The sequence below is a fragment of the Bison bison genome, unplaced genomic scaffold (assembly GCF_000754665.1).
Source record: "Bison bison bison isolate TAMUID 2011002044 unplaced genomic scaffold, Bison_UMD1.0 scf7180017864171, whole genome shotgun sequence".
Classification (NCBI taxonomy): Eukaryota; Metazoa; Chordata; class Mammalia; order Artiodactyla; family Bovidae; genus Bison; species Bison bison.
In genome coordinates, this window is record NW_011494743.1 from 3241650 (window position 1) to 3260566 (window position 18917).

Below are 18917 nucleotides of genomic sequence, written 5' to 3' on the forward strand. Positions count from 1 at the left end.
ATATACAGCCTTGATGTACTCCATTTCCTATTTGGAACCAGTCTGTTGTTTTATGTCCAGTTCTAACTGTTGCTTCCTGGCCTGCATATAGGTTTCTCAAGAGGCAGGTCAGGTGGTCTGGTATTCCCATCTCTTTCAGAATTTTCCACAGTTTATTGTGATCCACACAGTGAAAGGCTTTGCCATAGTCAATAAAACAGAAATAGATGTTTTCCTGGAACTCTCTTGCTATTTCAGTGATCCAGTGGATGTTGGCAATTTGATCTCTGATTCCTCTGCCTTTTCTAAAACCAGCTTGAACATCTGGAAGTTCATGGTTCACATAATGCTGAAGCCTGGCTTCAAGAATTTGGGGCATTACTTTACTAGCATGTGAGATGAGTACAATTGTATGGTAGTTTGAGCATTCTTTGGCATTGCTTTTCTTTGGGATTGGAATGAAAACTGACCTTTTCCAGTCCTGTGGCCACTGCTAAGTTTTCCAAATTTGCTGGCATATTGAGTGCAGCACTTTCACAGTATCGTCTTTTAGGATTTGAAAGAGCTCAACTGGAATTCCATCAGCTCCACTAGCTTTGTTCGTAGTGAACAAGTTAAGGCCCACTTGACTTCACATTCCATGATGTCTGGCTCTAGGTGAATGAACACATCATCATGATTACCTGGGTCATGAAGGTCTTTTGTGTATAGTTCTACTGTGTATTCCTGCCACCTCTTCTTAATATCTTCTGCTTCTGTTAGGTCCATACCATTTCTGTCCTTTATTGAGCCCGTTTTTACATGAAATGTTCCCTTCGTATCTCTAATTTTCTTGAAGAGATCTCTAGTCTTTCCCATTCTATTGTTTACCTCTATTTGTTTGCATTGAACACTGATGAAGGCTTTCTTATCTCTCCTTGCTATTCTTTGGAACTCTGCATTCAAATGGTTATATCTTTCCTTTTCTCCTTGTTTTTCGCTTCTCCTCTTTTCACAGCTATTTTTAAGGCCTCCTCAGACAGCCATTTTGCTTCTTTGCATTTCTTTTTCTTGGGGATTGAAAAGTTGTTGCTTACCCATGAAAAGCCGCCAGGATTCTTGGCCTCCGGAGGAGAAGAATTTAATCCAGGGCCAGAGACAAGGCTTGATCACTCAGAGCTTTTGTGTAATAAAGTTTTATTAAAGTATAAAGGAGATAGAGAAAGCTTCTGGCATATGGCTGAAAGAGTACCCCACTGCTAGTCTTCATCTGGATGTTATATAGTCACTAGCAGTCTGTTAATGAAAGAAAGGAATGTCTTAAAACTTAGAATGGCACCAGGCCCCTCATCCATAGTTGGATTTTGGGATAATCTTGGCTCCAGAGGATTCATTCCGGGCCATTCTTGAATCTTGTAGAAGGGCAGATTAGCATACAAATAGTTTCATTTACATAGATTAGGGGAACAATATCTGAGTATAACATAATGTTTTGTCAAGTAGCTTCTTAGCCATTAGGCAGAACCGACCTGAAGACAGAGTCTGGGGTAAATGCATAGTACATTAACATAGCTTAAGACAAACAGTTCCATAAGAAAAATGCATTGGTAAACTCCAGGTTTGAGAGTAGTTAACTTCAGGTGAAACTAGGTGTCATTATTGCAACACAGTATTTTAAGAGAAGCCTCCTTTTAAATTTGTATAGAGAAGGAAAAAAATACCTCTAGTTTGTTTCCTCCTGCCTCTTAAGAGAGATAAAAATGTCTGACACTTGCAGCCTATTTCCTCTGTTCGGAGACCCCTGGCCTTCCTGCCTGTTACCCTCTCAGGATAGTCTTGATCCCTGTCTCCTGTACAATGTCACGAACCTCTGTCCATATTTCATCAGGCACTCTGTCTATCAGATCTAGGCCCTTAAATCTATTTCTCACTTCCACTGTATAATCATAAGGGATTTGATTTAGGTCATACCTGAATGGTCTAGTGGTTTTCTCTAATTTCTTCAATTTAAGTCTGAATTTGGCAATAAGGAGTTCATGATCTGAGCCACAGTCAGCTCCCAGTCTTGTTTTTGCTGACTGTATAGAGCTTCTCCATCTTTGGCTGCAAAGAATATAATCAATCTGATTTTGGTGTTACCCATCTGGTGATGTCCATGTGTAGAGTCTTCTCCTGTGTTGTTGGAAGAGAGTGTTCGCTATGACCAGTGTGTTCTCTTGGCAAAACTCTATTACCTTTCCCTGCTTAATTCTATACTCGAAGGCTAAATTTGCCTGTTACTCCAGGTGTTTCTTGACTTCCTACTTTTGCATTCCAGTCCCCTATAATGAAAAGGACATCTTTTTTGGGTGTTAGTTCTAAAAGGTCTTGTAGGTCTTCATAGAACCATTCAACTTCAACTTCTTCAACGTTACTGGTCGGGGCATAGACTTGAATTACCATGATATTGAATGGTTTGCCTTGGAAATGAACAGAGATCATTCTGTTGTTTTTGAGATTTAATCACTGCACTAAATTCAAAAATGTCATATTCAAGTGCCTACTATTAACTTTCACAAATTGTGAGATTTTGATCAAATTACTGATCTTTTAGAACATACTTTCTTCTTCTGCAAAATAGTCATAGATATTTTCAACCCTAGCTGTCTTTGATTTTGTCTTATATATGGTGATGCAGGAGAAGAATGGGTACTAAGTATACAAGTGGCTGAAGCTTCACGGTTATGTGGGTGAAATCTGCCCAGTTCAGCATTGGACAGCTCCAGCCCAGTTTTACCTGACTTAACAAGGGTGGAGCTTGTAGACGAGAATCATTGCAAACCCCTTCCACTGATCTCAGTGCTGTTTCTGTTGTGACCTACCAATAGCTCAGCTCCTATTGGAATGATTTTCAAGGCTATAGGTGATATTATTATAATAATAGTGAAAGTGAGTGAAAGTGAAAGTTACTCAGTCGTGTCCAACTCTTTGTGACCCCCGTGGGCTATAAAGTCCATGGAATTCTCCAGGCCAGAATACTGGAGTGGGTAGCTGTTCCCTTTTCCAGGGGATCTTCCCAACCCAGGATTGAACTCAGGTCTCCTGCATTGCAAGTGGATTCTATACCTGCTGAGCCACAAGGGAAGCATTCTCAGCACTCTGCTATTTTCAACACTAGAATTTTAATAAATGACCACTGAAATGCTCCAAAGCATCAATGATATAGTAAAAGGCGGTTAAAATGCAAAAGAAATGTTTAATATTCATTAAACACAGAATCTTTAATATTTAGCCTATGTTCTTAATACATGGAGTCTTTAATATTTAGCCAATGTTCTTACACTTCCTTGTTGTTGATGTTCAGTTACTAAGATGTGTCCAGCTCTTTGCAACGGTAGCACACCAGGCTCCTCTGTCTTCCACTATCTCCCAGAGTTGCTCAAATTCACATCCATGGAGTCCATGATGCCCTCAATCATCTCATCCTCTGCTGCCAACTTCTCCTTTTGCCTTCAATCTTTCTCAGCATCAGAGTCTTTTCCAATGAGTTGACTCTTCACATCACGTGGCCAAAGTATTTCAACTTCAGCAACAGTCCTTCCAATGAATGTACAGGGTTGATTTCTTTTAGGATTGACTGGTTTGATCTCCTTACAGTCCAAGAGACTCTCTCAAGGGTCACTTCCAGCACCACAGTTTGAAAGCATCAACTCTTTGGTGCTCAGCCTTCTTTATGATCCAACTTTCATAACTGTACATGACTACTAGAAAAACACAGCTTTCACTATGTGGGTGTTTGTTTGCAAAGTGATCTCTCTTAGGAACACAAAATTATAGGAAAACTTGCCAGAGATTTTCTGACCATACCTGAAATCTTGAACATAATAAACTTAGTCCTTAAATTTGCATTATAACTTATCCATGTCTTATGTTGATCCAGAAGCATCCTTCATGGAATCCTAAAGAAGGACCAGGTTGTAGGAATTATCTTCCTTGTCTCATCATTTATACTTCATAAATGGGCTTGATAAGATTTTCTCATTCCCCTTATCCCTCATCTTTAAAAAAACCTGACAGTAGATTTTCTGATAGAGTTATAATATAATTAATACAGATATGATGTATCTAGATATATATGGTAGAAATTTGTTGTAGAGGAAGCATCATAGATAACCTATATAATTTGTTATTTACCACAGATCTTTATTAAGCTTCTATTACCATGCGCTAGGCATGGGGAACACAAAACTCAGTCCTTACCCTGTATTAACTTACAGTAAAATTAATACCATTTTAGTAGCCAAAAAAAAGTCCTATTTGTCCTAGGACCTACTAGGAATGACAGCATTTCAATGTAACGTTCTTGCAAATCCTGCAAGGTGATTATTCCTGTTCTCATTTTTACAAACGAGAAAGTGGGCTTGGAGAAGTTATGCTGAACTGCTCAGAATCAGAGAGCTAGCTAAGCGCCAGAGTTGGACACAGGCTCTGATCAGTCTGGTTCCAAGTTATGTGCATTTTTCCATGAATCCACAGAGTATAATTTGCTTTGATCACAATCACACACAATCCCCTCTCAGCCAGCTATGACAGCCTGACAGGTTTATTTTCGAAGGTTCAACCCAGTGATTATGGAGGGAAGGAAGCCCATTCCCAAGCTGTAAAGAGGTGCTGGTAAAGAGAGGTTATCCAGCTGTGAAATGGGGATTCAGAGCTTGTTTGCGTGGTTTACTCCTGCTTAACTGTGTGTGCACCAATGTTCATCACAGTGTTTTAAGTATCTTCAATGAGTTACAATAACATGAATTTTTCTCTCTCTCTTTCAGGTATGGAAAAATCGTATCCACAAAGGCAATCCTTGACAAAAACACAAATCAATGCAAAGGTATGTGTCAGGACATCTGTAAGTGAGCTCACACCTGTGTGTTCCACCGATGCCTCCTGCCAGGCAAGGCCTGGGCATCAGCTGCACGAGGATTCCTGTGTACAGTATATGGCATCCTGTTTATAATGATGCCTGGGCTTTGATCAGTTGGGTTTCTAGTAACATTGCTCATTAATTTTTTTTCATTTACAAACAAAATGAAAATCACAAATCAGAAAAAGTATGAAATTACTTCAGCATAAGACTAAATTACCTCCTAACAACTCTGGGTTGTCTGATTTGAATGATATCATCAGTGATGCAAATTGATTTCCTATATAAAAATGAGGAACTCTGGGGAAAACTTTCCATGCCAAACACAGTTTCATTTATCTGTTGTTTAAGGCTTTAGCTACATTGTTTGACTAGGAATGGATTTACTGGTGGGCCCATTGTGTCTAAGCCTCAGCTGTAAGCATCTCAAGGGATCTCAGAATTTGTATCATATCAAGGCTTTTTCCTTTTCCTGGAAATATTTCTGAAGTTATTTGACTATATCTGTGGCTCATGCATTTTTCATGTCTGGGAATCCATACTCTTTTAAGGGTGGCATTCATTTATTCATGAAATCTAAATGATCTGTCTTGCTTGACTCAGTTTTTACTGGAAAGTTGGAACGCTTCTTGTAACATGTGTTATTTGCTGTTTCTCTAATCCAGTCATTTTTATAACACCAACATCAAGAAATATGTTAGATACAAGGTCATTCTAAACATTGCCCCTGTTTCTCATACAAACGCAATGTATACAAATTTGAGGGACATTTAAATGCTGCAGGTATATATCCTGACTTAATTGGGGAATGGTCAGATTCAGTTCAGCAATTAAAGAAAAAGTGGCATTCCCTTTCTCCTATAAACTCACAAATGTTCTAGGAATTTAGCTACTAGAAGACAAAAAGTGGTAAGACAACATTTCTATCATCTAATAGCTCAATTTCTAGTTGAAAATGAAACTACCAAGAAAACCAAGAAACTAATCTTAATATATGTGTTGGGATCCATACGCCTAATATATGTGAGAGTATAGCAGAGATGGCTACAATACAGGAATCCACAAAATATGGTGAGAGGAGAATATGAGGATTCCCTTTTGGACCATGAAGTTTGAAAAGGCAGAATGAATGGGCATGGAAAGGTTGATGCTCAGGAGGAAGAATTTCAGAATGTAATTGAGCAGACTCACATACCAGAAATAGAAAAATGCCCCAGTAAGGGTATCATTAGAAGGAAGGAAGGGGTCAGAATTTTGGAGGCATTTTTAGAGTTATCCTGAATGTTTTGAACTTAATTCTCTATGTAACTGTTGCTGTGTTGTTTTGTTTTTTTTTTTTTTTTCTGAGCAGAAATGATATGATTTTATCTTGAGTTCTAGTTATTTTGCCAAAGCAAGTGAAACCGAGTTACAAAGGGGAGGAAACAGGAGGCAGAGAGAAAACAATGCAGATTTGAAATATATAGATGACCAGGAAAATGAGGAAGGTCCTCCAGGCACGGGTAGAGAAATGGAAAGGGAGGTACCATGAGCTTCAAAGGTAGAATTAGATATTTTCTATGAAGGTGAAAGGACATGGGTAATTAAATTCACATATTGAACTGTTGTGATTGGGAGGAGGGCTGTGTCAATGACTGAGGCAGGAAGTCCAGAAAGAGTATGAGTGAGTCTTGGGGAGAAGTGCTGAGCTTATGTATCAGATGCTCTGATCTAGAGGTCTTAGGGTAGCATCCTTGAGGGAGAGGTCAAGCCAGAGCTACAAGGAAGCTCAGAGTTGCTATGGTTGCCATAACCAAGGGAGTGCATAATGACACCAAAGGATCCTTGTAGGGGAGGGGATGGAGTGGGGGGCATGAGGTAGGCAGCTAAAAACTGAACCTTGGATGATGTATACGTACAGAGTTGGGCCACGACTGTGAGTAACTCTTCACTCTCATCCAGTGGGAAGCATGTGTGTGTGAGAAGCATTAGACTGTTAATTATATTGCTTCCAGACATACCTGACTGATCCCAAAGCCTTTGGGGTAAAAATATTTATAGGAACAGGCTTCCCTGGTGGTTCAACAGTAAAGAAGCCATCTGCAGTGCAGGAGCCGCAAGAGACATGGGTTCAATCCCTGGGTCAGGAAGATCCCCTGGAGGAGGGCATGGCAACCCACTCCAGTATTCCTACCTGGAGAATCCCATGGACAGAGGAGCCTGGCAGGCTACAGTCCATGGGGTCACAAAAGAGGCAGACACTACTGAAGCAACTTAGCACACACACACTTGTCTGTAGGAACAATCAGAGACCATTGAGGCAGCCACTTCAGGCAGTCAGTTATATTGATTGAGCCCCACTCAGAAAGGCAGATGCTTCACAGACAAGTGAGTCCTGCAAACCACAGTGGATCCCATGACATGTCTGATCCAAGGAGTGGTCTATATGAGGGGACCCTCCAGTAGGCAAAGGTTTGCTCAAGAGTGCAGGCATCTCTTGTCTGTGTACAATACTGGGGACAACAAAAGCATTGGTTGCTAACCTGGAAAAACTGTATTCTTGTACTGTAATAACGAGGTTTGAAGAGGAAGAGGATGTAGCTGAAATGGATTGTCAAGAGTTTCCATATGTAGTCATCTCTTAATTGTGGAGTTCTTGATCTGGACAAATGCTATGGGTATCATTCTCTGAATGCCTAAGACTCCTATCCACATTATCCTCTAACTACTTATTTAATTGCCTTTGTCTCTCTCCAAAGAGACCTCTTTAGTCAGTGAAGACAGGACCTGTATAATCTAGAAAATGTTATCTTCAGAGCAGGAAATTGCAGGGGAATGTGTCATTGTCTATTGGAAATACTTGAAAAAAATATTAGAACATGTCTCTGGTTTAAAGTCAACTTTCTCTGTGTGTTTTTTAATGTACATATCAGTATAATTTTTCAAATGCTTGTTTTAACACATAAATATATAAATATTGAGTTTACTATTCCATGATATTTTTATTCATAAGTCTATGGATGTAAAAAGTAGTTTTGGAGAGTACTTGTCTCAAACATAAGAAGCACTGATAAATTTGGAAGGAGAAAATGAGCGGAGGAAAAGAGAGGAGAAAGGGAGGAACCACCTGGGGACATCACTGGAGGAGGGTACATAAGGATGGTTTTATGAGAGGTAGATCTTTTGTCTTGAGGCTCATGCAAAAAAGTTGGGGGCATCATGTAGTTGAAGACTCCAGGGGCCTTTTCTGCCCCAGTGTTTTGAGCCTGTGGGTGGTGGTGATAGCCAAAACTCAACTTTCACCAAGGACGTGGTGGGGGCAAGGGGTAGCCTAAAACTAAATCTTAGTGACAGAGAGGTACCACTGCCACTTCCGTGTTTGGGGAAAAATACGACTTTAATGATATTTTTGAGTCATATTTAGAGTATTTTGTTTTTCAGAAAAATGGCCCCTAAAATAGTTACAGATAGAAATTCCTTAAAATTGGAAGTGAGAGTGCAATAGCATTTATGGAAAATGGTTTATAGTTGTCGATGTGTGCAAGCAAGTTGCTGAAGTTGGGGGGAAGGTCGTTATGACATGTAAGGAGTTGATGGGACCAGACCCCAGAGCAGCACTGAAGTATTGATTTAAATAGCCAAGAATTGGAGCAGGTGTAATGTTGGGAAAATGGACTGGTCCTAAAAGTATTTGTGGAGAAATCATAGGAAAGATACCAAGAGTTTGAAGGCCATCGGGGACAGGAAGGTGTGTTGGTTATAAACTGTTGTGATGTGAGATTCCAGTTGGAGATTTGAGGTAGGAGGGAAGCCATTCAGAGTTAGGAGCAACAAGGACTTCCCACTTATACATCCAATGAGAAAAGGGGTGGTTGGGGGAAAACACGTTTGGGAGGGCTACAAAAGCCCCATGTCCCCAGGATGAATTAGTTAATGATTGGAAAGATACAAGTCAAAGCAATTCGCAGTGATAGTTTACATCCACTCACATAGCAGACATAACTTGCAGGCCCTCCAATGCTGGACGCTGTGAAACGGATTCACCCCTTCTTTATCTGTTGTGCTCAGTCACTCAGTCATGTGTGACTCTTTGCTACACTATGGACTGTAGCCCACCAGGCTCTTCTGTCCAAGAGGTTTTTCAGGAGACAATATTGGAGTGGGTTAGGACCGTGCTAACTTGGTAGTGTCTTTTAAAAAATCAATATGAAAGAGCAATCAGAGATGTACTATGATGTTAGTGATTCTAGTGAGATGTCCCAAATATTGTATTCAGACATATTTTTAAAGATGTTTCATATGCTGATGCTTGCTGCTAAGTTGCTTCAGTCGTGTCCGACTCTGTGTGACCCCATAGATGGCAGCCCACCAGGCTCTGCTGTCCCTGGGATTCTCCAGGCAAGTGAAAAGTGAAAGTGAAGTCGCTCAGTCGTGTCCAACTCTTCGGGACCCCATGGACTGCAGCCTACCAGGCTCCTCCGTCCATGGGATTTTCCAGGCAAGAGTACTGGAGTGGGGTGATGCTTAGCACCCCTGTATTCTCTTTATGAGAGCAAATATAGGAAAACTCTGATTCTAGGGTTTGGAGCATCTACTACTGTTCTATGGCCATTGTTGAGAGGACTGAACTATGGCCCACCATGGGATTGTTTATTAGAGGAAGTTAAATGAAGAATGTAAAATCATGCGTATGGTAAATATGGGCTATGAAATATTTGCTCATGGTTGGGCTTCCCCAGTGGCTCAGCAGTAAAGAATCCTTCTATGATGCAGGAGACACAGAAGATGTAGTCCCAGGGATGGAAGGATACCCTGGAGGGGGGCATGTCAACCCACTCCAGTGTTCTTGCCAGGAAAATCCCACTGACAGAGAACCCTGGTGGGCTAGAGCCCATAGGGTTGGTTGCAAAGAATCAGGCATGACTGAAGTGACTGAGCGTGGCATGGCACACTGCTCATGGTTACGTCTGGGGTGGGGCCAGAATGCCTGGTGTGAGCACTGCCCACTTTGTAGCCTTGTGACCTGTGGTCAGTCTTTCAACTCTGCTGAGTGCCTCAGTTTCCCCATCTATAAAATCGTAACAATAATAGGGCATGCCTTGATAATCAAATGGGCTTTCCTTGTGACTCAGCTGGGAAAGAGTCCTCCTGCAATGTGGGAGACCTGGGTTCGATCCCTGGGTTGGGAAGATCCCCTGGAGAATGGAAAGGCTACCCATTCCAGTATTCTGGCCTGGAGAATTCCATGGACTATATGGGGTCACAAGAGTTGGACATGACCAAGCAACTTCCACTTTTCACTTTGATAATCAAATGAGTTAATACATGGATAATGTTCAACAATATCTCATATTGACTGTTTCCATAAAACACTGTGAATATTAAGCAAAAAAAAAGTTTGTATTAAGGTGATAAATTATTATTAACTTTACACTTATCCAAATGTGTTTGTCTTTTCAGGCAAAAACAAAAATAAAAAACCTAAGCAAAGACAGCTCTTGGAAAAATTAAAGTGGTTTCAAATATTTTTCCAATATTGTGACTCTTTCTGTGATTTCTGGGTAGCACGTAACTATCCTTGTTTATTTTTGCAAAATAACATTAGCTGAGAATAACTGAATACAGAGAGGATGTTACTCTCTGCTTTTTTAGTGAGAAGGTAAAAGAGAGTTCTTCTTGACCATTGCTTTCTTAAGGAAAGAAAGTGAAAGGTGTCTGAGGTGACATTTTAATTGAGTTAATTATTGTTATTGTTTTTACTTTTGGCTCTGATGGGGGCTCATTGCGGGGTGCAGGCGTTCTCCAGTTGCAGTGTGAGGTGGCTTCTCCTGTCAAGGCTTCCGACTCAGCAGTTGCTCTGTGGCATTGGGATCTTGTTTGCTGACCAGGGCTTGAACCTGTGTCCTCTGCAGTGCAAGGCAGATTCTTAACCACTGGACCACCAGGGAAGTCCTGGGGTGGCTTTTTTAAACAAATCACTAAGGGCCTTGAGCCTGTCATTAGAAATTGAAAATTGGATTTGGTCTTCTTGGAGACACTTGCTTTTGAATCATTTGCAATGTGGCCTCCCGACTCAGGCTATGCAAACAAAACCAAGTATTATGAAGACAGGATTTATTGATTCTGTTTTGAAAGATATGATATGAATTCAGTTTTTCATGAGCTGATGAAAGCAAGGTATAAGATGGTGCATGCACTAGTCTCCTTAGAGGTGAAAAGAAAAGGCATCAAAATTAATTTTGAGATAATAAACCAATTTTGGATACTTCCTGTATCTCAGCATCCGAAAGAAAGGTTGTTGTTCCCTTCCACACTGCGTCATGCCACCCCCCCCCCGGCCCCCACCTCCCCAGGTTCTCTAAGTCTGTAGGGTAGGCAGGCCCAGATAAACACACTCGCTCTATTGTGGAAGGGCTCTCGGGGAACTCTTTCAACATAACCCCTCGTTTTCAGGATTGTTCTTTCTTGGGTGGTGGCTGCGGCAGCTTTCATTCTGTATAATATGGCCGCATAAAGCAAAACAGTCACCAGCAGGCCCGAATGACCAGAAACTGATGAACAAAGCAGGCCGCAGCTCCAGATGGAGAGTAATGGAAAACAGACCGCAGTTCATTCAGCCACTCAAACACCGGGACCCAATAAGAGCTATTGCACAAGTCACAGAGATTTGCATGGCTTTGTTTTCGGTTTTTTGTTTTTCCCATGTGTTTTCCTCCCGGGTCCAGTGTATTCGCTAATTTAAAAAAGTCAAGGGAAATGGAACGAAAGAAGCCATTGAAAACAAGGTGTAAATCTTCCATGAATTGACTTGTCTCTGCCTTTTCCTGCTTTTTAAGTTTGGCTTCCTCCATACCACCCCCCACCCCTGCCAGCCATTTTTTTCCTGACAGGCTATGTGTTTAGAGCAGAGGGAATGAGTAATGGATATTCCATAGAAAGTTTCCATGCTTAATAGCCAAAGGATATAAGAGCCGTGAGAGTGTGCCAAGCATACCGACTTCTAAGAGCTTGAAATACTCCCTTCTTGTCTTTGTTGTCACAGGCTGGTTGAATTATATTTATGGAAGATTATGTTGCCTTTACCATTTCACTGGACCCCTAAAATCAAAGATGAAGACAATAATCCAAAAGCTCTGAAATCATCCATGAAATTTATTCATTCTTTATTAAATGAAACCATAAATTGTTTTTCTTCTCTAAAAGGAATAATTCTGCATACTTGATTCATTTGTACAGAGAGGGATAGAACCCACCTAGATTGTTTCCAGGAGGGGTGTGAATAAATCCATTTAGCAGTTATAGATTTATAACTGTGTTACCTGCTTTTTAAAATTATTTCTGGAGACTTCTCTGGCAGTCCAGTGGTTAAGACTTCATCCTCCAATGCAGGGGGTGTGGGTTCAATTCCTGGTCAAGGCACTAAGATCCTCCATGCCTTATGGCCAAAAAGTCAAAAGATAAAACAGAAGCAATATTGTAACAAATTCAATAAGGCTTAAAAAATGATCCACATAGAAAAAGCTTTAAAAATGTTGAAAAATAAAAATAAAATTATATAAAAGTATTTCTGGGTAACTAAGTAGGAGGTGGTTTACAAGAACAAAGTTGAAATTAATCCATTTTGTTTATTATTTAATTTTCTCCCTTACTTACTGAAGGGGAGTATTTATATAGCAAGTGGGGAAAGTGTAGGAGATTTGCATTACACCCCATGAACCTGGATGGGGGAATAGATGCTCTATTTTGTTATATTTTTCAGTAGCCTTGGTCTCAGGTAGCCTCAGCCTGCTTGGAGTGGGGTTTTGGTTTCTAGCCAGAGATTCAGCCCAGGTCATGGCTATAAGAGTACTGAATCCTAGCCACTAGACCAGTGGTCAGTGATAAGGCCCTGACTCTTTGACTTTGCAGGGAAGAATTCCCACAAAGATGGAAAGTCCTGAAGCAAATAAACTATTTCTTAGACAGAAAAAAACAAAAAAACACGAGTATGGTACATGTGGATAGACACACATGTCTATCCAGTCTCCACGGGCAGACTCAGAGGGTCTGTGCCCTTGAAATGGTTTATATTACTTTTGGGGGCATTTCTTCCAGTTTTCCTTTTGATTTGCCTGGTTGAAAGTCCGTATTTGGTACATCCCAGGATTCTCCCATGTGTGTGCACGCATCTTTTAGCCAAAGTAGATACTACCACAGAGGCCTCTTAGAATCACTCCCCTTTGACTTCTAAGGAGCCTACTGTGCGTGTCATCGGGGAGGTCTCCTGATTGCTAGAATGAGAAATAAGTGGTTTGGGCAAGGTCCGTCCCCCACTCTTAATTGTCCTGCTATTCTTGTTTTGGAGCTTCTGTCCATGGGGAATGAATCTCCAATCACTTTACTTGGGTTGGGGGTAAGGGGACGTCTACCTCCTGCCTCAGTGTTTGCAGGGTTTGCAGTAGCCCCTACTGAGGGACCAGCCCTAGTAAGTGACACTGACACGTGCCTGGGTGGAATGTGTATGTGTGAGTAGAACCATTTGATTTCCAGAAAAGAGCATACCTACTTCAGGCTGGTCCACCAGGAAACTTAACAAGAAATGGAAGAAGCTCAACACCATGCAAAGCCTCTTTTCTAGTACCTGTTGTTCCAAATTCAGTGCAGACTAAAGTAAATGCTGTGAAATTTATGAGTGTGAGGAATTACATCTTGAGAGTCACAGGCTCCTTCACCGGGGTGGGACCACAGTCTCTAGAGCAAGGAGCCCAAAAAGCAAAGTGACTTGAAAAACACATTTATTTCATTTTCAAATATTGGGATTAGGTGAAGTGAAGTCGCTCAGTCATGTCTGACTCTTTGCAACCCCATGGACTGTAGCCTACCAGGCTCTTCTGTCCATGGGATTTTCCAGGCAATAGTACTGGAGTGGATTGCCATTTCCTTCTCCAGGGGATCTTCCCAACCCAGGGACTGAACCTGGGTCTCCCGCATTGTCAACAGACGCTTTACCGTCTGAGCCACCAGGGAAGTAGGTTACCAAAAAAAGATGAAAACACTTCTATGTAGACAACCGCATTTCCCATTTCCCTTCAGGATATGTGATTTTTTCCCTGCACTCCTTTTGTGAATTTTACTCTCATCTAGTCCAGTATTAATTTTACAGCCAGGCATAGGTGCTCAATATATAAACATATGCTGGCTTCCTTTGGTATTGATATTGAGTTTGGTTTTCATTTCAGAAAAAGTTGGTGTAGGAACTTTGGTCATTTCAGTCAGAATTTTCCTATAGATACCTTTTTATCAATATGGGAAATTTTTATCCTGGGCTTGTTTTGAGAAAATTCCAATGTTTATCGTCTTACAGCCAGACTTAAGAGACAATGCCTACTTTGAGGGTAAATGGTCTCCTTGTGTTGTTTCCAACTTAGCCAGACACCTGAAGCTAAAGACACTTCTCCTGTCAAAGATAATCCTTCCAGGGACTTCCCTGGTGGTCCAGTGGTTAAGATGCCAGGCTTTTAGTACAGGGGCCATGGGCTCCATCCCTGGTCGAGGAACTAAGATCCTGTATGCCACCCTGTGATAATCATTCCACACTTGCTATTCTCAGTTCAGTATATTCAGTATTTTAGAGGGTCCTTTTATGAAAATGATGATGATCTGATGGTGCTGTGTCAACTTTGAGAAGTCTTTGAGATACATGTAAAGCAAAATATCTACTCATATTCTGAGAGTCACACAACCGCACATTTTTTCTTTAAGAGTCTTATAGCTGTATGTTTACTCAGTATTTGCTTATGATTACCATGATTATACATATTAGGCAAAAGAAATCTCTCCACCAACATTAATAGGTAAATTGCTATTTTGAAGTATAAATTTGTATTTGGTATCATTTAGTATCCTTACCTATCTCCCTATCTGTTTTGCATATGAAGAAATTATTTTATGAATCTGTGTTTCATGAATTGACATGTGTTTATTGAGACTGGCATTTTTTAATTTAATTTAATTTTTAAATTAACTGAAGAGTGGTTGATTTACAATGTTGTGTTAATTTCTGCTGTATATTACAGTGACTCAGTTATACGCAAACACACACACACACATATATATCCTTGTTATATCCTTTTCCATTGGAGTTTATCCCAGGATATTGAATTTAGTTCCCTGTGAACACAGTAGGACCTGGTTGTTTATCCATGAGACTGGCTTTGCTTATAGTAAAAAGTGTAAGTACTTAAAGGACTTTTCTTCATGCTTTTTGGTGATGGCTATATGATAGCCCTCAGGATTTTTCAAGGCCTATAAACCTGATGTCTTTGAGGAAAAGTGCATTCCGTCACAGTGCAGGTGGTGGAATTCATTCTCAGTTGGTAGGTTCTGAAAGGAAAAAAAAGTGTGCCTTTGTTCACCCCTTGTCATGATGTTCACTCTGTTGCATGGTTTTACAAGTTAAGAGGTAAAGGAAAAAAGCTCAAGATTCTTGGCTTCCTTATCTTCCTTAGCTTGGAAACCATAGTAAAAGCGTAAAGTAAAGCATAGCTTGTTTACAGGATGGTGAACAGTCATTTGATTTGATGCTTGCCATTGTTCTTATTGACTTAATGACTTCATGTCTTTCTTAAAATAGCTATTTTTCCTTTTCTTCAGTAAAGGAATGAGAACTCTGGAGTAGTAAAGAGAAAAATCCGTGCACATGACTGAAAAAAGTACTGAACTATAAAAACTGAAATTGAATTCGAAGGATGAATGTATCATTTGTTATGATTCTGTAAGTGGCTGTAAGTGGGCTCACATGTCTCTTTATCTATAAAATATTGGTGATATAAGGTCTCTATTTCATAGGATCATTTTAAAAACCAGCTTGGTTTCCCCTGTGTGTTTTGAAACAGAAAATAGCAAGGTTTGCATTTAATTTGTACTACTTCTCTTAGAAAATGGCAGTTTAATTGCTAGGCATCTGAATAGACGTACTGGTCATTAAGCTGACATTAGCCCTGGGTTGGAAGAAACCTGTATTCATGAAGCATCTATGGGATACCTTGTCTGTGTCGCTTTTGAAGATACAATTTCTCTCAAGAAGAAATAACAAAACGCTTAAGCTGTAGATATAACAGCTGTTCACATCCTCAGGGCTTGTCCACTCTGGGAAAAGCAGGAGCTGAAACAAAAGATTTTAGAGAAGCCAGTGCTAAAAACCACACTAGGCTTTGGGCTTAAAGTTGATGTGAAAAATAATGATGTTTGAGATTGTACTAAATGAAACCAAGTGGCAACATTCCAGGAGACACATTCACCCACACTTTTAACCCCTTATTACTCAAAGATTCTCATGAAATGTTTTTGAGTAATCAGATCAGAAGGGGTTAAAAACTAGAAAAATCTTTAATTCCATATATATAGTATAAAAATTATGGCTAGTGCTATATTCTTCATGGAGAAGCAAGTGATGAAATTAAGAATAATTTGACTATGGAAAGCTATTTGAATTTTATTTTTTAAATGGAAATTTCATTATTTAAGGTGAACGGCATGGTGATGCAATATGCATGAATGCTGTGAAGTGATTACTGTAGTCAAGCTCATAGAGTTGTTCAGCCACTCAGTTGTGTCTGACTCTTGGCGACCTCATGGACTGTAGCACGTCAGGCTTTCCTGTCCTTCACCATATCCTGGAGTTTGCTCAAACTCATGTCCATAGAGTTACCATGTGTGTGTGTGTGTGTGTAAGAGTGAGAGAGAGATGAGGGCACTTGAAATCCACTCTGTTAGCACATTTTCAAGATCCAGTTCTGCAGGATTAACTATTTTCATCATGCCTCCCATGAGATCTCTAGACACGATCAGCTTACGAAGCAACAGTTTTGAACCCTTAGACCAGCTTCTCCTCATTCCCCCCACACTTCTACTCTCTGTTTCTGTATATTTGATTTTGAAGTTCCATATGTAAGTGATATGATGCAGCATTTGTCTTTCTGTATGACTTATTTCATTTAGCATAATGTTCGTTCATCCATGTTGTTACAAATGGCAGGATCTCCTTTCTTAAGGCTGAATAATGTTTTGTTGTACACACACATGCCATATTTTCTTTGTTCATCTGTTGACAGACACTTAGGTTGTTTGCATGTCTTGGCTGTTGTGAATAATACTGCAGTTAACAAGAGGGTGCAGGTATATCTTTGAGGTACTGATTTCTTTTCCTTCAGATAACTACCCAAAAGAGGCATTGCTGAGTTATATGGTATTTTTCTTTCTAGGTTTTTGAGGAACTTCCATACTGTTTTTCCAGGGTGGTGGCACCAATTTACATTCCCATTAACAGTGCGTGAAGGTTCCCTTTTGTCTACATACTTGTCAGCATTTGGTATTTTTTTGATAATATTTATCCTAACAGATGGAGCTTTCCACTTGACACTAGTGGTAAAGAACCCACCTGCCAAAGCAGGAGACATAAGAGACTCGGGTTTGATCCCTGGGTTGGGAAGATCGCTGGAGGAGGGCATGGCAGCCCACTCCAGCATCCCATGGATAGAGGAGCCTGGTGGACTCCAGTCCATGGGGTTGCAGAGTCACACAACTGAAGTGACTTAGCACGCATGCACACGCATCCTAACAGGTATGAGGTGACACTGTGGTTTTGACTTGCATTTCCCTGAGGATCAGTGATGTTGAACATCTTTTTACTGTCTTTGGCCATTTGTATTAATCTATTTTCTTTGGGAAAATATCTGTTTGGATCCTTTACCCATTTGTTAATAGGGTTGTTTTTGTTTGTTTGTATGCTATTAAGTTGTATGAGTCCCTTATATATTTGGGATTGTTGTTGTTTAGTCAGTAAGTTGTGTCTGATTCTTTTGACCCCATGGACTGAAGCCCACCAGGCTCCTCTGTCCATGGGATTTCCCAGAGAAGAATACTGGAGTGGGTTGCCATTTTCTTCTCCAGGAGATCTTCCAGACCCAGAAATCCAACCCACATCTCCTGGATTGGCAGACGGATACTTCACTGCTGAGCCACCAGGGAAGTCGTATATTTTGGATACTGACCTTTTATCAAATACAAGTTTTTCAAGTATTTCCTCCCAACTAACACAAACCCTTAACAAAGCAAAGATTACCATATGAAATCTGGAATTTCCTTCAGTGTAACTCACTTTTTAAACATCGTTTTAAATCAAATAAGAATAGCTTCAAGTGAAATATGTATGTGCATATAAAACTTTCATATGTATTAATATATTCATTAATATATAATGTATTTATTACATATATTATTATATGTGTGTATTAATCAGGGGTTTTGTGTATGTGTAAGACAGTGGAAAATATTTATAAGATACTTATATCATGAGAGACTTAAAAATCATATTATAAAGACTTATATCTAAGTTCGTTGGGCTTCTCTAGTGGCTCATGGTGAACAGTCTGCAGTGCAGGAGACTGGGCTTGATTCCTGGGTCGGGAAGATCCCCTGGAGAAGGGAATGGCTACCTGCTCCAGTATTCTTGCCTAGAGAATCCCATGGACAGAGAAGCCTGGCGGGCTACAGTCCATGGGGTTGCAAAGAGTCAGACATGGCTGACTAACACTTGTAGTTTAATAGAACATAATTTCCTTAAAAGAAGCTTGAGGCAAAAATGCTCACCATTCTTTGTAACTAAGCATCTTCTATGTTATATAAACTAAAGAGGTCCTGGGGAGGCTGTGCCTTAGACAGTGGTTGGCTGCTTTGCAATTTCCTTCTGTTGTGAGAAGATAATGCAAGACAAGTAATAAGATATTAACATTGCATACATAATTATCACTTACAAACTTGATCAAGCATTGAGATAATGTGTATATGTTAGGGTTAGGGTGAAGTCTGTGTAAAAGTTTAACATTTCTCCTTGCCGCATCGTATTTCCACCTGGCATGTCCTATGAACATGACTATTCGTACAAATCGCACATGGTATTATGTTGTCCAAGTCAGCCTGTCTTTCCCTTATCTTTTTACAGTTACTAATCTAGAACTAGTTCTTTGGCTCTGATTCTTGTTTCAGTAATGATTGGGCTGATCAAAAATTGCATTTGGGTTTTTCTGTAAGACCTTACAGAGTG

The 18917-nt window shown here is 40.2% G+C and overlaps 1 protein-coding gene across 1 annotated transcript in view; it reads left to right on the plus strand.

The window, feature by feature from the left end:
* Positions 1 to 18917, plus strand: part of LOC104990119 (RNA-binding motif, single-stranded-interacting protein 3) — a 682427-nt gene that overhangs the window by 239610 nt on the left and 423900 nt on the right. Inside the window, exon 3 of the mRNA XM_010842053.1 lies at positions 4764 to 4822. Within this exon, the coding sequence (XP_010840355.1) occupies positions 4764 to 4822 (59 nt within the window). The remainder of the gene's footprint in view (positions 1 to 4763; positions 4823 to 18917) is intronic.